A 26,638-nucleotide genomic window follows, 5' to 3' on the forward strand; every position below is an offset into this window, starting at 1 on the left:
ATCCATCTGGGAGGATATCTGGACTCCAGATTTAAAACTCATTTTGAAGTCATGCCTGTCCTATCTCATAAAGCAAAACACAGTTATGTTGCCTACTGAGTATTAAAATGTATATTTCACAGTCTGATCTCTTACACACTCAGCTTTTCATTCCCAGTACTTCCTAATGCCATGAATTAAAGAACTTCAGATTTTATTGTAGTAATCAAGGAAAATGACCACACAATTATAGCACTCCAGTATTGGGGTTTTTTTGTTGTTGTTTGGTTTTTTTTAAGTGTCAGAAAAACAATGCAGGCCTAAACATTCAGGCTCAAGTCCTAACCCTGCCTTTGTTGCTCTGTAATCTGGTTTTGCAAAGGGTTGGGGGATTTCTATGCCTTTTTTTCTGCATCAGAATGATATAACCACTTACCTACTTGATGTAGTCAGAAATGCTTATGAGTCCTATATGCCTTTTGCAAGCTTTTTTGTGATCCTAGAGATGAAAAACAATTTTTCCTCTAGATCTCGTAACCACAGGAATATGTCTTATTGCTAGATCAAAGGTTTTCATTTTCAGATTCAACTAACAGTAAAATAACAATATATTTGGAAAAAATCAAACCAATATGCTTCATTTGTTTGTGGTCAGTTTTGGTTAAACCTTAGTGGATTCACCATAAAAGCCTAGAACTGGATCCTGCTATTACAGTGGAACAGGCAAAAGGCTGCTGGAGCCTAGACAAAGGCAACCAACCCCTTGTCCATCAGACCAGGCTCTTTTGATTCACTAATTTTGAATGACACAGCGACTCTCAGCAAAGCATGGCTGTTGTGCTCCAGAGAAAGGAGCTGCGGTAAGAGAGGAAAGGATAAAACCACTAATATCAGACCCCTCCTGGAAACGAAATGCCTGCTCCCCAGTACGAGCATCAAAAAAATAACTCATACAATTCTAACCCTGCTGAATGAAGTCTGTGGTTAAACTCAGCAGAGCCAGGCTTTTACTCAGCATGTTCAAATGAGTTATTAAATGAACTTTAGTTGTCCCTAAAAATAAATGTACTATGTGGATCTGAGTGTAGCTTATGAATAAGAAGCCTTGGGAATCTAGCAAATACTGTAGCTAGGGCTAAACCCGGAGACAGCACAGGCATTGCATGAGAGAGGAGCTATTAGCAGCCATTTGAGCTGGATACTGAATACAAGGTCTCCTATGCCATCTACTGGCTATTTTATTTACTAACAACGGGTTGAATCTTCAGGGTTTATTTATAGGTCTGATACATTCCAGGCACTTTAATATAAATTCTAATCAACGTTTGAGGTGTTTTTTCCCCCACTATCCTCCATACTTGATTACTATGTGTGAGGTTTGTTTTTTTTGTTTTTTTTTTTTTCCCTGTAAGTACATTACAATTCTGTACCTTTCTGAGTACCATTTCACATTGTCTCTGGAGGAAAAAGACATTGCAAAAGACATTCTCATTTCTGTTATTGCTGGATAGGCAGTAATTATACTGCAGGGCTGAGAGAGCAGTTTGCTAAGAAAATCCAAAGATGTTCAAAAGGAGTACTTCTGGTCCTTCCTAAAGGAGCCTGAAAGGTTGTTATTATGGTACCTGAAAAGGCATTAATACACAGACAAAAAAAATACATCTGTTTTTCTTTCTTTCTCTTGCAGTTCATTTAGTTGCAATTCACACTGAACAAACATATGTCCTAACACAATTAAGTTTATTTTCAGATGGATTTTGAGAAGTAGGAATCATGATAAAAATGATAATTATAAATAAATAATAATTAATAAATAATAAAAAGATAATTATATAAAATGAAATACATGCAGGAATTTAAGCTAAATAAGCTAATGCCGGAATTCAACTTGGAATCCTTCTTATATGTCCAAAACAAAACTACTAACATAAAAAATTTGCTCATGACCATGAGACTTTGGGATTGATATACGAATTAGATTACCTGTGGAAAGACTGATGAAGACTGAGGCTGGGGCAGGAACCAGCAGAGAAATGCTTACCTTGTCATGACACTAATCTCTATTACTTCAGTAATCTCTCTTACTTCAGACTCACTGTGGACATATTAAACTCTGTAATATGGCTGTACTATTTCTATTTGATCCTAATTTGGATGTCTCCACAACATGCTTCATTGTGCACTAATTGTTTCTTATGACTTGTATTATGTGTTGTAACTTCCTTGTATCTGAACACGGTGTACAACTTGGGTTTCACATCTCAGGTGGCTGTTAAACACATTCATCATTGTAAGAAAATAGGTGGGAACCACTGTTATATTACTGGCTGTAATAACAGATCCTGCATCTTTTGTGGGTGTCACTAAATTAAAGGTGCAGAGAGAACCTTGAGTGAGTCTCCTCATCTGTCTTGTATATGAGACAGGGCTAAGACCTGTAGCTATTACAGCACTTCTGAGCAGATGCAGCGATGATCTTTACAATGGTAGAAGTTGAGAAAATCAGGCAGTTACAAACTTTGCTATTAACAGGTATAGGAGGGACTATTTGGAATTTCAGTCTTGAGTATAAGCACTGTATCCAGAATTTTTACCTTCATTTGTGAAGCTGGGCATCACTCTATACAATGCTACTGCTTCCCACTGAAAAATCTCAATACAACCAAACTGAAATGCTCCAGAGGAATTAATTGGTGACCTTGCCTGACAGACCAAAATAAATCTGGCAGGCAGGTTGCCCCTTTTGCCAAGTCCTCAGATCCCCAGCTGCAACTGCATGAATTACAGAGCTCCCAAAGCCAGGTAAGGCTGCCAGATCCCATCCAGCTCAGAGCCAGCTCCCATGCTGCCTCCAGCCTTCAGCTTGGCTCTGCAGGCTCCTAAGCATGCCCAGGGCCAGCTGGTTAGCACCAGGCAAACAGGGAACCTGGCATTCTCCCCACCTTTGGGCCAGGTGGTAGATCGACAAAATGGATTGCTCCACTCATGAGAAATGCTGTGATGCTGATATCTCCTTTCCTGCACAGAGTGAGAGGCAGAGTGACAACCCTAAAGCCCTGGGAGAGTTCCCTTGTGCAGGGATCACAAGTCACTCTGTTTCAGTCTTTTCACTTGCACAGGGGACTGCAGAAAAAATCCTGGTTTGCAGTGTAAGATGTTAGCGTACATACAAATCATAGAATCATTAAGGTTGGAAAAGGCCTGTAAGTAATCTAGTCCAACTTTTCAGCTGCCACCAGTATTGCTCAGTGACCACGTTCCTCAGTACCACATCTACACAGTTCTTGAACAAATGTAATTGAGAAGAATTTCTCTGCCCTTTTAAAGCTTCTAACACCAATTCTAAGGCTAAGTAATTTGTGGTGCAAATGTTTGAGTACCACTTTCATTCATAGACATGCTGCATGTTTTCAGCACTCCAGTGAAGAGTAGTTCATAAATGGACATTTTTGCTCCTCTCAAACCCCTGCTTTATTATTGGCATTGTTTTGGACAGCATTCAGAGAATTGTCTTGCCTAAAACCTAACCCAAACACTAAACCTAAGCCCCATATTCACATTTGTCTGCTTGTTTGTTTATTTGTTCTTCTAATACTTTATAATGCAACTGCTTCATTTTGAGATCAGCTACCCAGGACAGTATGCCTGAACTGCCACATATATATTGGCAATATAAATTTCTTTTGTAATTTTATCCACCCCTGCAGCATTGTTCCAGTCACCGGTTCTGTTTTAACTGCAGCTCTGTATCAATACTACTAGCTGCAATTGTAGTTTGTATAACTAAAGTGCCAAAACTCATATTTTAGCTCTGAAAATCTTTCATCCAATAAGGTTGTCATTACGCTCCCACAATTCAACAAGCACTTTATCCTAAGGCAGTTTGAAACTAACTGCCACAAGGCATTGGTTGTTTTGAATACAGATGAAGTGCAATCACCCACAGTCAGCCCCCTCAGAAAGACACTTGATAATAACCACATTACCTCATTCTTGAATTTCACTCTTTTCCTCAATATTTGCATTAACATCACCAAAATCATTGAGCTTCACCATTTTCCTCTACATCAGCATGTTTCAAGAAAAAAAAAAAAAGAAAATAAAAACTAAACAAATGTGGGTAAATCATTTTAAAAAGTGTATGAGAAACATAACACATGGCATAGACTGCCATACTATTCCACTGCCTCACATTTGAGAATGGCTTTCTCTGGGTGAGAGACTGAAAGTCTGGTTTCTTGGTTATCATATGGCTATTTCACAGCTCCTGGGTTTCAATACCTCTTTCCATTCCGAAAAGATTTTCTTCATATGAAAAGACCTCTCAGTTTGAGCTCAACTTTATATGTTCTACTCTTTGTCTTAATTCCTGAGTATATTTTTTGAGGACTTTTTTTCTCTTGTTCGTCAGAAAGCAGGGTTGTAATGAAAAAGCTACATAACCAAGTGTGCTTCAACCAGCTAAATGTATTCACACAGCAAAACCCCAGAAAACGTAGCTGCTGCCTCCGCCATTCCTACCAGCAGCTGTTTGGGCTTATCTCATAGACTAGAGAATTGCTGGGCTCCTCTCTGCTACCCCTTGGTACAGCAAGGAAAGCAGGCTTAAACTTCACCCTGACCTGTAGGTGAGAAAATATCTTGCCTGTACAGTTACACACTCACAGTAGATGCTGATAAATAGACTGAATCATGAATCACACAAGAGTGAAATGAAATCCATTAGCCATGCTCCCTACAGAGCACCCTTCTTGCACTGGCTTCTGGGAGTCCACAGTTTGCAAATTCTGTACCACTAGAGGGCAAACTTGACCAGGCCATTACAAAATAAATTACTGTGCATTAAGATATAAATCAGTTTTAATTGTGACTTGAAGTATGAGAAGGTGGCTTTTCATCTATCCATACCTTTGGAGAAGGTACAGTAAGTGTCTCACAGGTCTTACTTCGGCCACACTGAAAGTATTCACAGCTGTAGTTGTGCTAAAACACGTTGTCACTTCATTACATGTGACCCTAAAAATTTGATGAGTATTTAAATTCAGCACTCTTCTCAGATATTCAGGTAAGTTTTGATACACATTGTGATGATTCAAATCAGCATGGGTGAAAACAAACCATATACATAACAATTTTGAAATACATATTTCTAGCAATCCGTTTACCAGAAAATTGTTAGGCATCTTCTATTAAAGAAATGGTACAATGAAAATCTGCAGTTCTATAAATCTCTTGCTGGATTTCATCTCATTCTGAGTGAGCACATTGGCAGTTCAAGTCTGGTTCAATAGCTATTTACAGTGGTTTCAGGATCTGTTTCTGGAGCTAGTTGTTATCACATGGGCACTTAGCTATACAGGAGGTAAGTTTTAGTGCAATAAAGTCAAAGAAAGAAAGCAAAAAACATACAAAACACATAGAGAATAACTCAAGATGTCATTCAAACTACTAGGAGAAAGTAATAAGTTTATATATGTATATAATTTCTTGAAGGGTTTATGCAGGTGATTCTCTTAATGGGAAGAAATTACAGTTTTTGAAAGATCCTGCTGCCTTTTATAAGACTACAGAATTGGTATCAAAGCTCAGAAGAGGGCAATTCTCTTCTCCCCTTAGCGTGTAAGGAAGACAACATCTTTCATCAAAGGAAGGTCCAGCTTCACAAATACAATGAGATGCAGTTCTACTGATATCTCTGGGGTTGCATCTGATTGTGGTAGCAGTAAATGTGACCCCCCTCCAGTGCCAGGGTGTTATAAAGATTAGGCCAGCAAGCACATAAAATATCAAAAGCTACAGGAAATTTTCAGCACTTTCCTTCAGCTCCTCAGAAGGGAAGTTGTCAAAGTAGCTGTCTGCTAAACATATCATCTGCCTCACTATAGAAAAAAGGATGTCAACACTGCATGTCAAATCCAACCCTGAGATGTATTTTTTAATGGGCAGGATCTGACTTAGACAGATCCCAAATCTCTCTGCAATTACCTGCATCTGCAGGAAAGGCACAAAAGGATTTATCTTAAAGAGCTCTCAAACTATTTTCCAGTCTTGCTTTTTGTGACAGAAGCAAAGTAAAAATCTTAAGAAAATATTTTCAGAGGCATTGTTTGAGGACATCATACATTTCGGTTGCTCCCATACCTTCATGCCATCAGCAGTGCCATACAGGTGCAAGAGGGGTGGAGGTTCTGGCCAAGGATCACATGCCTTCAATCCTTCCTGCAGGTGAAGGAAAATCACATTGGATAGTTAAGAGAGTCACCATACTTCACATCTGGTTTCTCTTCTACTGCATATGGTCACTTCAATGTTGTATCCAGCCCATGTAGCTAATTAATTTCTCTGTATTAACACAAGAGCAGGTTCATGTAGATGAAGATCAGTAATTACATCAGTTTATGATTGTGACATCTGACACTTCACAGGCTTCATCTCTTATTTATACCTACACAAGATATGTACAGAGCCTTAATATAGCTATTTACAAAAACACTGTGAAATCCCATTAATAAAATAAATGGAGAAGCATGCTGTTATGGTTAAAAGACATTTTGGCTTATGTAACGAATCTCTGTTCTCTCCGGAGTTGCATTTGCTGAGCATATACTAAATGGGCTTAGGTCATAAAAAAAAATAAATGCCTGGACAGGTTTTTGTAAAGGCCCCTGTGTGTTCTCAGACAAGGAGCATCCAGAAACTGTTCACTGTAAAGCCAGCAGCATGCCAGTACGAAAAGATGGGATAGCACATCAGCCACTTAGCCAGCACTTACTGTTCCTTGCTATCATCTCCCTTCCCAGACACCAGAAGCTTTAAAAGGATATGTATAATTTCAGTGCATCTTAAATTTTAAGAAGGAAGAAAAAAGATTTTGAATTATCACATTAATGTTTTCAGAGTATGTTGAAATAAGACACAAGTATGGCAGAAATTGAGTAACCCTGCTTCTCAGCTACTGCACTCATGCATGCGGCCAGAGCACTTTCCTGAAAAGAGGAGAACATTCCCTTCCTTTAGAGGAAAGAACACTGTTGCCAAACAAATGTGCAACTTTCTAGGATCAGTTCCCCAGACTGCCTCCCTGCAATTGCTTCTGATTGAAGATAGCACAAGAATTCTGTTTTGCACAAAGGCATTAGGTAGAAAGGCTTTAATTATTAAAAGAGTGTGAATTAAGTAGATACTGTGCAGCACCTACAGAGTCTTGGTGAGAAGGCACTCTGTAAACAGAATTATTATTTCATCAACACAGTAGACTCCTCACTTAATGGCTCACTAACTGGGCCAGAGATGAGATTCGAGGCGAAGAAATCAATGACTCAAAGCAAGAGATTCAACAAATATGAAACACCTAGTGCTTAACTCTTAGGATTGCATACTGTCTCCAATGGAAGTGACTTGTATCATGCAGGGAGAAAATAACACTCCTGCTGCTGTGTCCAACTGTATCCATAGGAGATAACACTGAACTGGTGCTTACTAGCACTAGACACCCATACTTTAAGGGTATTTTATTTGATTTTTGGTGTTCTCCTTCTGTGCTATGGATGCTAAATAAATAAGAATTGCTACATCGTTTTTCCAAAATGTCCTTAGTGTTATTGCCTTGGCTTTTCTTTTCTTTTTTTGGGAATTCATGACATTAAAGTCAATGTGTTTCTTAGTAGTCGTAGCCTTATTTTGGTGACCATCAGATGTATACATCAATCAGGTTGCTGCTGCTGTAGTGCATGGCAGAATCACCAAAGGGCATCCTGCAAAATTTAACTGTGAGAATCATGCAATCCTTTGCAATTCCTCTGTTCTGACCATTATAACAACTTGAGAGAGCAGAGAAAAGATTTCTAACATGGCTATGGGTGCATGACTCTTCTTCAGACAGCTGGCCAGAGGGTAAATGGCAAGAGCAGCAAGTATCTCTGCTCCCCAGAAGTGAGCATAATTCATGGAAGAAGAATACTTTATTTTCCTACTCACCAGCATACTGATGCTTCACTGTGAAATTACTTCCTACATTTTCCTCTTTTCTTCAGTGCTAACTTAGGGATATAAAAACCACCACGCTGGTTCACTTTTCGCTGAAGTAATTTCATTTTCTCTTCCAGATTCCTGGGGACAATCTCAGCTTCACATTCATCAGTTCCTAATGCAAATCACTGAACCTGATTCTGCAGAGAAACATTCTCGGTGTGGTCAGGAGTATCTGCACAAAGAGGGATTTAAACTGCACAGGAAATCCTTCATTAGGAGTGCTAAAGGACTTTACAAAAGCTAAATAACTCTCTGAAGGAAAAAAGGATTAATATCCCATATTACAGAGGGGAAGAGAGATGATACACTACAGTTTCAGTTCTCTCTTCATTCCTACCAGTGGAGAGCTGGATTGGGCTAGAACCTCTGTTTGTGTACTACTTTTATTTTTGTAGCTACAGAGGGAACAGTCCATCACAATTTTCATCAATCAAGTTGTTTAGAATGTGCTGTTTCTTCTAATTTGTAATTTTTCCTATCATACACCTTTAGCAAATAGGGCTGTTACCAGTTAACGTGACAGGAAAAAAATTATAAATGACACAGAACACTGCTGAAATGAGACTGACACATTGCATGTGTTTTTGAGGATAACCTGTCTTTCTGACACATTTCTCTGGCTGCTTTTTTATCAGGAGGAATAATGCAGCACAGAAATACACTGTTGAAAAATGGCAGCTTCCAATGCCTTCCCCCCTCCACCCCCCACCCCCATTAAAAAAAAAAAAAAAAAAAAGCAATAACCTTTTTCCACAAATAATTGCTCCAAATTCAACAAGAGCACATAATGGACAGGAATACAAAATGAATCACAGCATTACTATATGAAACAGCTGTTCCATGAACTGGCCAAGATGAATTTTGACTATATGACTACAACTGCAGTTTGGAAACAATTAGCCAGAAGCAATTATTTATCTTGAGTTGTCATGCTTATTTTATCAGCTCTTTAGGGGGTTCTCATAGAACTTGCAGAGCTGAAAAAGCATGATTTCCCTGCTCCATTTGGGCCAAGAAATAAAATGCAAATCAATGACAGCAAGTTTAAATAAAATTTGTACAATCTGATTTCATCCATCATTTTCCTCCTTTCTTGTTAAGAAAAAAATATTACATCCTCTCAAACACTCAAGAGATCTCAAAATATACTTAGTAGTCACGCCAGTATACAGGATTCAGGAGAATGCAAATAAATCCCATCCTTCATTGCCTTATACTTTCCACTCCTCTTATTTGCAGTGGTAAATTTGAAATCTGGATAGTCTCATTTTTCAGAAAGCACTGAGCACTCCCCAGTGTCTTCTGCAGCCACTGGGACACACAGCTGTGACATTCAACACCTATGCAAATCTGAGCTGAGTTATCTGTAGTGAGACAACTAATGCAGCTGAGAAAAAGAGTTTCTTTGCCGTCTCATAAGGGAATTGAAATCTCTATAGTGGTCTGCTGGTTCTGTTAGAGGTAACTGAACAACATTACAATAATGTAAGCAGCCTTAGGAGTAGGCTAAAAGTCATTAGGAGGTCGGTTTTGAGAGCATATCAGGAGACAACATAAAGCACCATCATGCATTCAGGAAATCACGTTCAGGGTTTTATAAACCACAAATGCAAATAAGGCCTGGCAAGCCTTATACTGTGAACACATGAATAGATTTAGCATATGTAAGCCATTGTGTAGCTCAGCTGAACAATAAATGCTGCTGAGCAGAAGAGATGCCAACGTAATAACTTTCAGAGTAGACTGGGGTAATCACTGGCTGGGACAGTAATGTCAAGCTTTCTTATCATACATTTCTGAAACAGGAACCAAGGCACTCCTCACAGAAGTGTCTTGCCTATGCTGCTGACAATAGACATCATTTTGCAGAACATCCATAACTGCACAAAAGTACCTGGCTGCTTAGGTATTGTCCACAGTCTGTATAATCAGTTCTTTGGGCACACTTGGTTTGCAAATAAGAAGCCCCCCTGCTTGGGAAGCTGGCAAGGTTTGGACTTTAATTGGTCAAGTATGCATTAAAAGGCTATTTCCTTTCAGAGCTGAATTCAAACCATACACAACTTTCAAAAAATTTTTATTATTTTTTCTAATTTTTCCTATAAGCTTTTTTTGGTTTTGAACACACAAGCATAGTGAGGATCTGCTCATACTCTCCCTGCCAAAACAGCAGACTTCTGTGCTGAATCCTGACTCACTACGACCCACATGCTGCCAGGCCCATGCCCTCAAACTGCTACAGTGCTGTTCCTGTTTCCAACTCTCTTTTCTTTTCAGGCACAAAACCTTTTGAAAAACTGTGGCTCCACAGCCCAGGTGCTATAGTTGCACAGGACAGTCAAGCAGCTGAAAGACACCTCATTCTGGATGCCAGACATGAATGCTCTGCCTCACAGCTCAGAGAGCAATGAAAACTGAAGGCACGAAGGGATTTTGGACTAGATTTCTGAAAAATCCGAGCTGAGCTGACAATCTAAGCGCTTCTCTGTCAACAAAGGCTGTTTGGGATTTACAAACTAGCTGTCCCTCCTGAAGAGTCTGATTTATTTGGTGTGCTTTGAGCAACCTTAATGCAAGCCAAGTCTTTATTCTCAGCCTTAGCATTTTGCATAATACCCAAGTAGAGTATTTGCTTAGGAAGTGGTAGACCTGGATTCCAAGCTTTTCCCTGCTGAGAAGGACTCAAACCATGCCTACCACATCTCGCAGGAAAACACAGAGGGAGGGGGCCAGGCAAAGTCTATTAGGGCTCTGCATCTGAGTGGAACAGACCTGTGACAAAGTTTCTGCACCCTTAGGTCCTCAAACATCTAATATTAGATAGCATCTGGATTAAGAAAAAAAAAATACAAGCCAGAAATAATCAAGGACAAAGGCTTTAACCAAGAATACATTGCTCTTGACCAAGCACCATAATCAAAATATTGGACAATGATGCCAGTCCTCTTAGCAGACCTTATCTACAGTATGCTGAAGAGACTGAACTTCAGTGGCACATCATCCTGGATGCCTTTAGATATGTGTCTCTGAGTCAGCCCCTCCTCTGCACAGTTCAGACACGTTGCCCTCTTTTCTAGTGAAGACACTTGTTAAAAATTACCTTACTTCTCCCTATGTCGCAGAAGTAATAGGTAACAATGTAACATTTTTATTACTGTTGCTTCTTAAGCATTTCTAAATTGGGATTGTATCCTTGGTATCTATGGCGCAACCAGCACCTGGAGCATGAATCCATTCAAGGATGTGCTGTGATTATAGCAGGCATCCATTTGATAGAGACACCATTCCCCCATTTCTGGTACTGTTTCATTATTAACACGGTTCACCCTCCCTATGATGTGATGAAATAAACTGGATGGCTGAAATTCCAGGTCAGCACCCTAAGATCAGGCAGTGTACAAGTGGCACCAGCCCCTCATCCATCCTAGCTGTACTGGCCTTTGGTTCACAGAGTGCCGCCATGGGCTAAGCCCACCTGTGTGAAAGGATCCATATGGCCTGCTGAAACAGGTATTTTTTGCAAGTGCTCAAATATGAGATTCATAAATATTTAAGAAAAACTGGTTATTGATTCTGCAGCATTTCAGGGCACTGAAGAATTAGGTATCTCAACTCCAGGCATTAAATATCTTATATCTCATTAGGGAATCAGTCCTCAGGTTTTCAGCATGCAATCTCCAATCTTACTAAAAAAGTTTTAATGATTTAAACACACCTGTACTGAAGGCGCTTGGATTTTATATGGATGAAGTACCTGAGATTGGGGTATCACAGACAACTAGGATATCTCCAAGGAGAATGTGAATCTGCTTTAACTAGTTTTCAAGATGAGAAACTTGTGTAACAATAGTCATAAGCAGCTATTTTGAGAGTTAACTGCCAGGCACTTTTAGTGGAACTTTTAAACACTTATGAATAGCCAGGAATTCGAGCAGTGAAAAACAAGAAGTAGGTAACTACATTTTCCACAATAAATACCTCTTATTTTAACATCAACCTGTCTTTGACTCCACAATCAACAAAAGTTAGACAATTTCCAAACAAGTCAGCTATATTGAATATGCCATTTAAAATTTTTTTTGTTATTGCTATGTTACTATTGTGGAGCAGGTACTGTTTGCAAATCAAGATTAAAGATCCATTTCCAAAATTAGGCTCCAATTTACAAGCTCATATACAGAGCACTGTCTCTTATTTTAATAGGATCTTTGTCTTCCTGCTCTTTCCTGTTTAACGAAAAGAGGAATTTCATTTTATCTTCAGTAAACCTTTCAAATGAAATATAATTTTGATTTATAAATCTTCCACAATGACAGTCACTTTGATTAGGTACAACTGCATCAGTCAAACTATTGCAGAAACACTTGCCATGACTGGCAATAGCAAGGTAACCGTGGGCACTGTTCTTACAAAGAACAAATAAAAAGTGACTTCCTAGTAATTCTGAGGAGAGAAAAAAGCTATATGCAAATGCTTTCTCTTGTCCATTGCCACGCCTTCTAGGAGTTAGAGTAATATTGCCATAGTTTTAATTGTGATGCTCGGGATCACAAGCCTGAGGTCAGGGCTACTGAGGTCAGAGCGCTACCGGAACAGAAACAATGATCCCTGTCATAATAGCTCAGTCACAATAACATCAGAAAAAAACAAAAACAAACAAACAAACAAACAACCACACAATGATAACAAAAACACTAAACACAATAACAAAATTATCTTGCTGGAATCAGAAATTCATCTTACAAACACCAAGGTGACTGCATCTGCTGTCATCCCCTTTATGTTGTTATCACTCCACAATATATGTGGGTGCCACAAGCATAAGAGGGTAACCGGATGCTTGTAGTGCTCCTTCTGCTGGCACTGTGCTATTGCATAGCTTAGTCTCTTTAAATAAAGATATTACCTATTTTCTTTCATGTTCAATAATGAATCATCTTAGGCTATATAAGAAAACATGAGTTACATCACTAAGAACGCCCAATATGAAGAAACAACTGGTTTCTACATATTAATACTACCCAGTGTATATAGAATACAGAAATTTCTTTTACACATTAATTAATACCTCACTGCTGTGGAGGTAAGGGTAAGCACGACATCTTGGAAGATGAGAGTCCCTCAGGAGGATGGAGGGAGAAACCTTACACATTCAGACTCCACCAGCCCCACAGAAGAGAACAGCAACTTGCCTGATACCAACAAATCTGCAAACATGAGGATTAAATACTGATGTGACTTTCAAGCTGCTCACAGCTCTTGATATTCTGATGTCTTTGTGGCCTCATTAATAGGTTCATCCTTTTCCCTGCCCTCTGCCAGAGCATTATTCCTATAAAACAACAACTGTTGTTAACAGGGCTCAGAGAACAGAGATCACACTCCTTTGTCTCCCCAAATTAACGTTCAAAGTGAGAAATAAAAGGAGAGCCAGAAGTAAGAAAAGAAAAACAACACTTCAGTGCGGTCTGTGGAATTCACTGCCACAGGACATCAGAGACTGAAATACTGCTGATAGTTTTACTGCTCACACACTGTGCAAGCAAAAGCTAATCAGAATTCATGCCAAGCAATGTAAAATATCAGGGGTAAGAAAATGAACTTTTTGTTTTCTGTATTGTGATGGTAAATGCAGCAGCCCATGTGAAAAAGCCACTTAACCTGAAGTGCCCTGTAGTGGTCACCTCCCAAAGATATCACCAGTTTCATTGTTAGAACACGCACAGTGGTTCCTACTGCTCTGACCAACAGTTCTGCAAAAAACACAACACTGGTATAAGAAACAACCACTTGTAATGTACAGTTTAAGATTTGCTTTAATTTATACTATCATATACTATGCTTTATCATCCCAGAATTTACCAGTACACTGCAGATTGTACTGCACTTTTCTAGTGCTTTTTTTTTTTCTTTTGAAATTCATTTCAAATTCCTAAAAGTAACACAGCAAATAATACATTACAAACCATCAAACCACTAATACTATCATCAATTTAAGAAGTAGGGAAAAAATGCATTTTTTTTAATTATTATTTTTTTAAGTTTCAATAATCTACTTATGTGCACCATTAGAAAGAATAAAGTCACACCCAGCATCTCTTAGCAAAATGACTTAGAATTAATTCTTATGGTTCTTACTAATAAAAATCATAATGGAGATATGAGTTAAAACATGTTAAAACATGTCTATTGTCTTCAGTGTGTTATTATTCTGTTTTGGTAGCTGTTCTCTGAAGCTGAAATTTGCGTTTTGCAGTTTTCTCTCTGTGCTCCCATCTTTTTTCCTGAGGTTCAGATCATACCATTCCTCCATCTACTTCAGCTTTGATTTTGCCTAGGGACAGCTTTGTTCAGCAGCAGGAAGGCAATCATTTTTACCTCTTTACTTCCCTTACCCCCACTTCTCAATTAGTATTTTGCAGATATAAAGGAAACACCTTAGGTGAGTTGAGACATTATTCACAAGATCCTTCAGCCCACCCCCACTCCAATAACAATAATCAAAGACAAGGTGTCCTTGTTCTTTCCTCGCTACTAGAACATTCAGAATTGACAACTCTATGTGGAGTTGCTCCGTTAATCATACATGTTCTGGTGGAAATTATTACCTTCATTACAAAGCCTTGTATAGATAGAGCTAAATGCCCATCTTTTCAATAAAGAATGTGCTCTTGTGTAAAATAATTACTCCATTATCAGATGTGCTTTATGTATTGTGAAGTTGCTAGTCATTTTTCCTGTTCTATGAGGATTATAAAAAAAGAACTTGAATTTCCAAAGTATAGGATTTAAGACTATCAATTATTTCCCTCACAGGTCCCTCCCTTTCCGAAAGAAAATAATCTCCTCTGAAGAAGGTGTCATTTTTATGACAACAGAGGGAGTGCAATATCACACATTCAGTGAGAACTTCAGACCTGATTCAAAGCCCAGAAATCGAAGTACATGGAAGATATCCTATTAACATCAGTGAAGCTGTTCATAAAATTCCCTGAATAAAAGCTTCCACTCACTTAATGCCTTGCTGATAGCTGTCTCAAAAAGTTTTGACACCCTGGTTCCAGTTACATCAGCCCTTATTTTATTGCTCTTCTCTGCTGGTTACGTAAATGGTTAAGTAACTAAGGATAGGACAAGAGTTAATGGCTTTAAGTTGCACAAGGGAAGGTTCAGGTTGGATATTAGTAAACATCTCTTGGAAAGAGTGGTGGTGCATTGGCAAAGGCTGCCCAGGGAGGTAGTGGGGTCAGCATCCTTGCAGGCATCCATGAATCATAGGGATGTGGCACTGAGAGACATGGTTAGTGGGGATGGGTTGGGATAGGACTAGGTGATCTCAATGATCTTTTCCAACTTTAATGATCCTACAATTCGGTGCAAGTCTTTCCTTGCTTCAGAGGCACGATTAATAATGATAGTTTTTGGTATTTAGCTTTGCTTATTTTAATATCAAGCATCATGGGGACCACAACAAAAAACTAGTACCAAAGCAAAGTCATATCCTTTTCTAAATGCATAGATTTTTGAAATCAGAGTTTCCCTCATGCCTTGCAATCTATGTAATACTAAAACTTGAAAGAAATTGTATAATTATCATTTCCTGCAAATGACAATCTCTAAAATAACTTCCAGCTCTGAATATTATATGTAGCTGAACTCATTTATGTCGTCAGAAACATCAGGAAGTTCTTTGATTTGATAAACACTTTTAAGAACTGATGGGCTAAACAAGACTTCCCTGCCAGGTGTCCCCTTTCATGAAATAAAGCATCACAGGAGCAAGTAGAGAAAAAACATAATTAAGACACTTATGAGCACCAGGTGTAGACAGGAGAGAAATGAATATCACAGGCAAGTACACAAAACAGGAAATCCAGGCAGGAAAATGACAGTCAATAACAGACCTTTCAACTACAACAGATAAAAGAAAGAAAAAGAGAATAACATATGTAAGACATCAGGGAAGGTGTCTTACATCCACTCCCTCACAATCTAACTCAACTAGTACTTTTTTTATTATTCAGAACCACCAGAGTAAAGGCTATTGCCATAGAAATAGAAGCTGCACTGGAAGTACAGCAGAAAAGAGAACTGAGCTGGAAAATACTGCAGTTCAACTGAGTACAGAATATTTATCCCCAGAGAAGAAAAAGGCCCTATTCAAGACTAGTCCAAAACCCACAAACATTCAATTCTTTCTGCTAAAAGAAAACAAACAGCAATAATTCAACCTGCTTAACCCAAAGATGAAATATTTTCTCTGCCTGTGCCCAAAAAGAATTATGATAAGAGATATGGAGCATTTTCCATTAGAGATTGATCTTTTAATTACTACCACTACACTTGTCAGCAATACTGCTGCAAGCCTCTCCCCACAACCCTCACGCCCACAGCAGCTCTACAGAAATGCAGTCAAAGTCAGGGAAAAACAGGTAATTGCAGCTAAACTCAGTAAAGTCAAGCTGTAAAAGTAGCAAAAGCTGTATCATCCCCCCATTTCCATCACCAAAATAGCCAAAATAGGCCTGTCAAATTTGTCAGCGTGTTGGATTAGTCCATGCTATCATGGCTGGACTGTTTCCATTTCTTTTGTTTCGTGGTGCAGCACTGAAATTTATTCTTATGTTTTGTATGGCATTGCAGACATCAGGAAACACTCGTGTGTTTTGGAGCAAGGTGTCTTTCTGGACACATCAGCAATAGCATTCTCTGGATGGTCATCATTATCTTGAAGGACGCAACAGTATTTTCATCCCAGATGAATGCATTCTTCTCCAGCTCATTAATGCCAATCTCTTCTACAATAAATAAGCTCAGTAGCTGGTCTTCATTGGCCTTTCCTGGATGATTTATGTCATCAGCTTGCAATAAGTCATGTTGAAGTTTCCCTGCCCTAGATTCTCTCCAACACTGTAACTAGTTTGGTGACTTCTCTCCAGTTTTTCATATCCATTATTCAGCAAGCTGGTGCTGATGATGTGCTTTCAGCTAGTTTGCTTTCATCTTTCATTTTGTTAAATGCAAATTGGATTTGAAAACGAAGGTAGGCACTGTTGTAATCATACTGGCAAGTAACAGCGTTATTCAGCTGTCAACAGAATTCAGCCTAAATAGATCATGGCACAAGAAAGAAACTGTATCAATGACTTTGCTTTGCTTGTATTTAAATATTACATCAAACCTACACTGTCACAGGGGACAAAAAGGGAGTGTGAATTGCAAACATAGCATTCTTATTTCACATCCTTTCTCTTACCCCTTCTGCCTGCACCTTAGCAAATCCAAAGGGAGTTCTTACAGAGATAAATTTGCACATTGTTTGCCAAAAAGGTAGCAGGATGGTAATAAACAATGCCACAGGGTCCCACTTTATGATACTGGTTTCAATAAACCAATTAATATGCATAGTTTTAAGAGGGTTAGAAGTATATCACTAGAAAATACTACATAGATGCCAGTGGTATCAATTCTTGGTCAGTATGTCATTTATAATAGATAACAATGTTCTGTTTTTCTCAAAGTAACTATTAATTATTAATCAATTTCTGAACTATATATAACCATGTGCTTGACATAGAAAATATGCCAGTTGTGGCATAAATTTTACTACATCCTGTTGGTAGAAGCCCTCTCTGTCAGATACACAGGTTGCTTTGAAAGTAATGTCTCCTATTCATTTCCATGGATACTACAACAGATGCAAAGAGCGTAAAAGAATACTGTTTGACAGAGCAAATTCTCAGCTACAAAACACTATTCTTCAACAAGGTCACTTCCACCAACTATGCATTTCTGCAAGCAATGAAACACCTTTGCTTAATCTGCACTTCCATGTCAGAGGTCACTTTTTCTAACTGCCGTCTGTCATACAGCAACAGAATGTAATGAGATATTGATGGGAGGCTTCAACCTCTACTGCCATACCACCAACATCCACATTACTTTTGGCAGCATTACTATCAGAGCAGCCCTCATACATGACAGGACAACAAGCTGTTCTAGTGACTGCCGCTGACTTCATGACTCAGAACATCTCTCTTCTGAGAGTATTCCTTTATCATTTTAAAAGCACAACATATTTGTTAAGACAGATTGCTGACTATTTATTTATTTTGCAAAGTGTTTATTATTTCTCAAAAATGGGGAAGCAACGTAGTCACAGTCCCCACACATAACAGAGTAACCCCTCTGAAACATCATGGCACAGGCTACAACATTTAGCACAGTCATAGGTGAGGGAGGGGGGGGGACAAAACAAACAAACAAACAAAAAAAAAAAAACTTGTGATTAAAACCACTGAAGAAAAATACAATTGGTAATGCATTAAATAAAACCCCTGCATATACAAGACTCAGAGGTTACCCTGCCCATCTGTTTCCTCTGCCTTTAGCTCCAGAAGACAAATCTGCTTTTCTTAAATTTCAGCATCCTATGCGGTTCTCCCATATGGGGAGTTCTGCCTCCAGCTAAGCCCCTGTATCTGTGCATTTCAGCCATTTTTCTCATTTTGAGTTTGAATGGAAAACTCAGATTGGCAAAGTAGCAGACCCAGATCACTCAGCATCATGGGATGGAGGGCTAAACCGTTGCCCTCAGGTGGGGCAAGATGCATACACAAAATTGGGCTTGGTGATCTTCAAGGTCTTTTCCAAACTGATCTATCCTATGATCCTATGGTGTCAGATTCATTCCTTAAATCTCTCATTTATTCTGTTTCTGAACAAGTTCCAAGCCTGTTGTCAAGAATTTAAGTGTCGAATTTAAGCAAGTAGCTTTCTCACCACTAAAGATCTCGATTTGTGCTCTCACCATTCACTACAAATTCTGTCAGAGAAACAAACAAGCACAAGAAATATTTAAATACTGACACTCTTTCCATTAAATCAATAAAACAGAAAGATGTAAATGTTCCTGTTGGTGTAACTAGCCTTTAGTCCTGCTTTTCACTTGGCCAAGGCAGAATGCACAGTGGCATAGCCCCATCATGCACAGTCCCTCATAGCCAAAAGGTTTCAGAGATGACTCTTCTTCCATACACAGGACCACTGCTTCCCTATTCCTCTGCTCAGGTTCCCTCCATCTGCTAGAGAAGACTTCAACAAGGCAATAGACAAATTCAGTATGAAGCCAAGTCCAGCTTGGCACTTTGCACTCCTTGCACTCCAGTTTCTTCACACCTCCAAAAGAGAACTTTGTCAAAATGCTCCCACAAGTTCCCACATGCACCTATACTGACAGAGTCACAGGAGAGTTTGGATGCCAGTGTTTTGCAGTTCAAGGGACTTGATTGTTTCAGATACAAAGCAAGGAAGCAACAGGATTTACATATGTGTATGTGTATTAAGTATATGCAAATATATATATATCATCTTTCATTTGACAAAAAATAAATAAATCAAAATATTACTTATTGGAACCCATTCTAACCTGAAATTCTTCAGGATTTCTGTTTTATATTTTACTAGACCATTCAGGTATGCTGTGATCAGTAGCTGTATACATGCATAGTATACTTTCCACCAGACTGTGCAGTATGCCAAATGTCAGATGAAGCCTCAGAGAGTTTCAATGTCACAAGAAAAGTTATGAATACCCCTAATAAGGACTCTAATACTTGTATACTCTAACAGTGAGAGGAAAAAAAAAAAAAAAAAAAAAAAAAAAAATCACCACACTTTGATTTTTAAAAGAATTCCTAAGTACCCTGTAATGCCACAAATCACTCAGCTCAAAATCTCTCAGTTGTGCCAGAGATTTCTCTGCTCAGACATCAGTCTTTGGGTCTAAACTAATGAGAACACTTCCCCAGCTGATTTACATCAGGCAGCTCTGTTTTGATTTAAACCATGACTCTGCAGCAGAGGGCACTGTGAAAGCACCAGATGCTATATACAGACCTGCACAGAAAAAGCTGGAGAGAGTGATGGGAGATTCTACCCAGAGAACACATGTTTATCTTATTTCCACTCCTGAAAGGTGACAGCAATTTCTTTCTGGAGCAGGCACCCAAGAGGGAGGCTGCTTTATGCTCCTAACAGCTGAATCTTAATTGTACACCTGCTGTTGATGAGATTTTGTTCCAAGTGAGATCTGAGATAGTTGATGATGAGTGAAGAGAGCCCATCTCTCCAGACACCACAGCCAGTAGTACCACTAGGAAGATGGACAGAGAGCTATGGAACTGGGCAGCTAGCTTAACTTTCTAAAAGCCTTAAGGAGAGTCAACATTGTTAAATTTCAGGTTTTATAAATAGCTTATGTTCACTTGGGCATTGAAGACAGTTTTCCCTACCTTTTACATTCTGCACTATAAGGAATTCCCAAACACCCTACAAAGAGGCTAAGCCTGCAGACCAGAAACATTAGCAGCAGTGCTCGTAATACAACATCTCTGAATCTATCAACAGCCCCTAGCAGGAAGAACCAGCCCTGTCTTTCTTCCTCTGCACAATTATTCCAGTTTTAAAGAACACTTTTAGAAAGAAAATGAACTATTGCAGAGCCATTAAAAGAATTAAATAATCTGTAAGCAGAAATAAAATGGTACAATAAGGAACATTCAGTAGCATTTTAAAAAGTCAGCTTTGTGTGGACGAAAGCTGGCTGGCAAATGAGAAAATTATTTATTCACTGTCATGGATCTACCACTGCTCCAGAGCCAACTGTGCCAGATGATGGGGCTGGTTATTATAAGTACACCTCTAGAACCAAAAAAGCCCAATTAATCAACCATGGATAATGGCCTTATAAGCTAAGCAAAGCTGTGCCTGGTAAGTGTAACTCTTAACCATCAGGTAAGAGTTTCTTTAAACTCTTGTTACTGAGTTCTTCAGGAAGCATCTGGGTTCACTGGGAAGCCCCCCTAAGAAGGGGAAATGCAGTGATTCTAACTGTGGATTAGATGATACAGAAAAGATATTCAACTTTCCACATTTGAGATGGAAAATACATTTGATTTGCACAGACAGGTTTTGCTTTTAGTATGATAGCTTTGGTATTTCAGCCAGAACAGAGGTGAACAGAGCTAGGGCTATGCAGCTGAGAAAATGGCCTCACACAGAGTAGGTTTGTTGGATGATAACTATGAAAAAGACGCTGATTCTTGGTTTGAAGTACTATTTTATAATAGCTAATAGTGTTCTTTAGCACTATGGTGGTACTTAATCCATGGACTTAAAAGAGGATGAAATAACTTTCCAAAACAAATAGGCATCAAATATTCAGTAAGGGAAAGCTCTGACTGCAGTTCTTAAACTGCAAAAGCCTTTCCAACCCTTAAAATGCATCATTTCCTTATCACCTTAGCATCACAGCTAACCCTGCTGCTGATCACATGGGGATTAATGACCCAACTAACGACCAACAGCAGCACAGCTCCATTCTGATCAACAGATCAGAATAAAACTTCTAACAATTGCAATCCAGCTGACAGTATCTCCAAGTACTGTAAAATAATTTCTGGGAATATTTTTATTTTTTTCCTACACACAAAGAATAAACATTTCTGACCACAAGATGGCCCCCATAGTATATTCTCTGTGCTAAGGCCTACCTCTTTGCTGTTTTATGATTCATAGATTATTACAATCTGGCTTCACATTTTTGTTTTGGTTTGGTTTAATGAAGTTTATTTCTCAACAGACACCTTTTGCTAGTAGAAGGGAAAACAGGAAGGCTGAGTCTGTCAATTAATTCCCAGCCCCTGGGTGAGTGACATTGCCCCAGGCTGGGCTTGCAGCATGTTGTCCTGAAACATGTGACTTCACACTTTGAACCTAACACTGCCCTGAGTGCATGTTGTCCCTGCACTCTGCGACCTCCACATAGCACCAGTGTCACCTCTGTACAACTATGGCTGATAGGAAAGAGCTAGCCTGTTTTTTCTGGAAAGGACTCTTTCCAACACCTTAGTCACATATGATTTGATACAGTGAAAATATTACACAAAGTATTAGAGAAGTCCCCATAACAGTACAGTTCTGACAAGGATGAAAGAGGCATCCTTGGGCAGTATACATTTATATATGCATTTACTTAAAGGAATGCATATGTAATATAAATACACACGTGTATACAGATTCATCGTCATATTCTGTCTTCAGAGCATGGTCCTTTGTAGGAAATTAGGGCATGAAAGGGTGGGCCCGCACCCCACAGTGCACCCAGCCCTGCAGGAAAATCATTTTGACATAGCCACCCTCAAGGAGCTGCAGGTCAGGTACCCTGTGATCTTATAGCATGTGAAGCCAAATTTAAATTCTGGGAAATATCTTTAAATATTCCAGCAACACCTGTACCTATCAGTTATTTCCTTACTCTATGCCTTAAAAGTGCAACCTTGAAGCTTAGCTGTAGCCCTGAGACCATTTTCCATTTTACTCTACATTACCCTTTTTTTTGCTCCAGTGCATCTGTTATTCTCCAGTGCTATCATATTTGCTGGCTGGTGACACACCATTTTTGCTCCTGCTTTGATGCTACTGGTGCATTAGAATGGATTATGTATTTTTCTGGGAGCAAAATTTGACCTGCTATCAACCTATTACTGGTAAAGAAATAGAGAACAAGATTTTCTGCCAAAAATGTACTTGCTAGGCTGGCAGTTACAGGAAAACAAAATTCTTTTTCATTTATATACTGATGATTTTTGTTCTTAGCTCCTTGCACACAATATGAATAGACCCCTGAAACACATTTGAGATTGAAATTAGCCTTAACACAGTTAAACCATGGGGAGAAAGGAAACTTTTAGCTTCAGTATTTCAAAGGTATCTTTCCTAAATTGCAACATGTCCTAACTCTCTTTCCAGAGTAACCCTCAGAGTTCTCACATAAACCTGTTTAACTCCTTCTCAGACACTCAGTAGGTAAACGGCATCAGTTTTTTCTTGAATATTTGATCACAGTTTTCCTAGGATGAATGAATAAGAAAAAAAGTACAGCTGGCCAGAAACAGGAAGGAACATCATTCATTATGAGCATTAAGGTTTTAACTTTCTTTCTTGACAAACCTCTTCTAGGAAAAAAAAATGGTGTTAATAACATTCCAGTGATAATATGTTCACTTAGAGTGGGAGAGATCCACACTTGAGGTCCTGTTCTGCTCACTTCAGTACTGGAGTCTCATTCCTTTACAAACTCTACAGCTGTCCTCATTGGAGGGCTTCTGGTATCTCTCTGTACTATAAAAATTGTGCAGTTTTCTTAAGAAGACTTCCATGGAAAATATTCCTAAAACTGATATCCTATTTAAGTGCAACAATATTCCAAAAAAAAAGCAAAAAAAAAAAAAAAAGCACCCTACTTTTAAAGAAGAGGGTTGGGGAAGTATTTGCTGGCATGCTGAATACTTTTAATTGAAAATTTGGCAAAAACAAGAACAACAAAAAAAAAGTACAGTTCCAGATGATTTTGCTCTTCCTAAATCTTGCCTGGGAGCAAGCCAAAATGAAAAGGAAATATGGAAAATAATGTAACCACATATTTCCCACAACGCAGGTCACAATAAAATTGACTGTGTTTCCTGATAATAGATGCTCAGTCCTGCTGAACTGCACCCTGATTACGTAAAGTCCTCCCAGGAGGGAAGACTGGGAGAAGGAAGATTTCACAGGGCTCTACCCACTGCCAAAAAGAGCATCTAAAAAACAAAGAACAGCAAAACAGATGTTAGAAAATAAACTGTGCTTTATTTTTGAAATGCATCATTTCAGACCAATGTTCCTTTGAGTTTTGAAGAATAGAGATATTAGAAAAAAAACCGCATTATTAACTGTATTTAAGAATTAATTTCTATCTCAAGTTCTATTGATCTTTTTTTTTCCACGTCAAAGAAGAGGTAGATGAATGTTTTTCATGTGCATAACCAACACACATTATAGGTGAAAAATAATCATGTTACAGTGGGTTTTACTGTGGCATACTCTAAATTTAGAGGGCAGAGTCCCCCTATGCAGCCTGCATAATCATATTTATGAGGTTAATTTATATCAGTCAAAAAGACAGTGATACAAAGTTGAAGAGCAATTCAAGTTACTCAGAACTGTGAGGTGAGTGTCTAAAGGCATGTGATAGCACAGCATTCAGAGACATTCATCTCCAACCATCTCACGCATTCAAAGAGCGAATATTTGAATCATAGAAAGGCTTCAATTGGAAGTGACCTTAAAGATCACCTACTTCCAACCCCCATGGAAAGTGTGGGGGGAACGGAAACTTTGGTTCAAATACATCGGACCTGTCACTTTAAATGACAAGTACAACAAACAGCAATACCATAAAATATACTTCCTCAAATAACAACCATAAACCTCAGAGCAGGAAAGACAGAAATGGTTTCTAGCCTGAAATATTGAGCTCCAAAGCACATAGTTATGGTTAATATCTTTCCAGGAATTGCCACTTTGCTAGGAGTTCAATACCTATATTGAAGTCTTAGATAGGAACTGGGAGAAACAATTGTCAGTATTTGGGGGAAATGGGTTGTATTGTGGAAGCTCTGATTATAAAGACACTGAAAATGGGATTTCTTTTATTTATTTATTTAAAAAAAAAAAAAAGTAAATCTAGATTTACTTGATCAAGAAACTAGAGCTGAGAATACAAGAGAAAAGAGCCTTACTCTCATATTTTCTTTTTAGCAAGCTACTTTTGCTCTTTTGTGTCAGAGTAGTTTCCTGGCTCATTAAAAGGTTTAAATTGCATCATTTTTTCTCACTTAATTCTGTGCCACTGAAATTGACACTGATGCAGAATCCAATTACCAAAGCAGGGAAAGTGAAAGCTAAAACTCCTGAGATGTATGAAAGTTGGATTCAACCTCGAGTACATGATGTAACACCATACCTAGGGGAAAAATGCTGCAAGGTTTTCTTTCCTTTAAAAACTACAGGCACAGTTTCCTGAGCACTATGATATGAACACACAATTGTGAAGTATTTTCAGTCAAACCTTTGATCCCAAGCAAGACGAAGGGCAGCAGATCAGTTTGCTTCTCCAGCAAAGAAGGCAAAAAAAAAAAAAAGAAAAATGATGAAGAGTTGGAGATAGCACTGCAGTTGTCTGATCTCAAAGGCTTCTCCACTAAGCTGAACGTTTAACACTCCATTAGCTTGGGGGACAAAAAACAAAAGCACCACAAGACATCTGAAAGTCCAACAGTTTCAGTATTTCTGTTTTGTAAGAGATAAGCATTTCACAGGTCACATTAGGCCAAGTATATCTGGGACTATTCGTACACTAAGAGCTTTTCACCACTGCATTGTCCTGCAATCAGTGTAGGCCCAGAAGTGGAATCAGTGGACTATGAGCAGCACTTACACCAGCTGGGAGTCCAAATGTTACCACCTGTTAGTCATATGCCTCCAGCTGAGGAATAGGAAAAAAATCTACACTGATTTTAAGAACTCACAAGGAAGGACAAGATAAAGAACCCCCACCCCCCCCACCCCACCCCCCCACCAAAAAAAAAAAAAAAGAAAAGACAAAAAAAACTTTTTAAACATAAATAGCAGCCACTGAAAGACAATAAATATCAATATTTTAGGATCTCATCTCAATATTTTTCTTCACTGTGCCAGCACTTTGGGGTATAAAGCTATTTGTAGCAAAACAAACACCAAAACATGGAACAAACCATTTTTATCAGGAATTAGAAAGTTGGAAAAATATAACATCTCACATGGGTTCCTCTGCTAAGTAAACTACTTTTCTGGAAACAGTTCTTAAAAGCACAGCTCCAAGAAACTCTAACCATAATAAGCTATTCTGTAAATATCAGAAACAATTCATTGTAAATAAGTACAGCCATGAGTATTATCTCAATCAGAGAAGTAGTTCTGTGGTTAATAGTTTCAAGGTTTTTAATAGGTTCAGTAACTGTTCAGAGCACCTTGTGGTATGGAAGTGATTGCAGTCGCGTTTAGAAATTGATCGCATTATGTATACAATGCAAAGACCAGAAGAGATGTCAGTATCATCATCTTCCAGAAAACAGCAAAATCCACAGCTATTCCCAAAATGAAGTAAAAGTAAGCACAGCAAAAATGGACAAAGAGCAAAGTCAAAGGGTGACCTTGACTTTTGCTTATAATGATAGCAGTGACCAGAATAGAAACTGTGACACAGAAACCAGGAAGTTTTCAGACTCCTACCCACATGGCAATGAAACAGAAAGATCATCTGATACTACAGTGTTACCACTTTTAAAAATACATTTCAAGTAGGTTTCTAAAATCATTTTAAAAGGAAGCCCCTACCAAAGTCATGAATGAGATGTCACTGGCATGTGAATTCTCTAGACATTCAGAGATTAAAAAGCAGGACTTTGTTTCTAAAGATCAAGTTTAGTGATAATATCACCCCCAGAAAAGAACTGGCCACTACAGCAGACATATAACAAGTCTGTCCCAGGAATACTCTAAAGTCAGAGGTGGTTACAATGTGTTTATTCCTTGTATCATTTACCATTCCACTGCATGTAGTATTTGGAACCATTCAGCAATATAACAGACACTCCTGTACCATGACCAGGTTACTCCTTCTACCTTATTCCTAAGGGATTTGATACAAAAAGAGACAGAATATGTAATCAAACTCTTTGGCCCTATCTGTATTTATAGACTGCTG

General features: G+C 38.6%; 1 protein-coding gene across 3 annotated transcripts in view; it reads right to left on the reverse strand.

Moving 5' to 3' along the window:
- PTGFR (prostaglandin F receptor) overlaps nt 1-26,638 on the reverse strand; it is a 60,529-nt gene that overhangs the window by 303 nt on the left and 33,588 nt on the right. For all 3 annotated transcript variants that reach the window (XM_085512257.1, XM_085512256.1, XM_085512259.1), the window contains one exon: nt 6,121-6,198. In XM_085512257.1, coding sequence (XP_085368383.1) covers nt 6,121-6,198 — 78 coding nt within the window. The remainder of the gene's footprint in view (nt 1-6,120; nt 6,199-26,638) is intronic.

Source organism: Coturnix japonica, chromosome 11 (assembly GCF_054131305.1).
Source record: "Coturnix japonica strain WE chromosome 11, WE-NBRP24, whole genome shotgun sequence".
In the NCBI taxonomy this organism is placed as follows: Eukaryota; Metazoa; Chordata; class Aves; order Galliformes; family Phasianidae; genus Coturnix; species Coturnix japonica.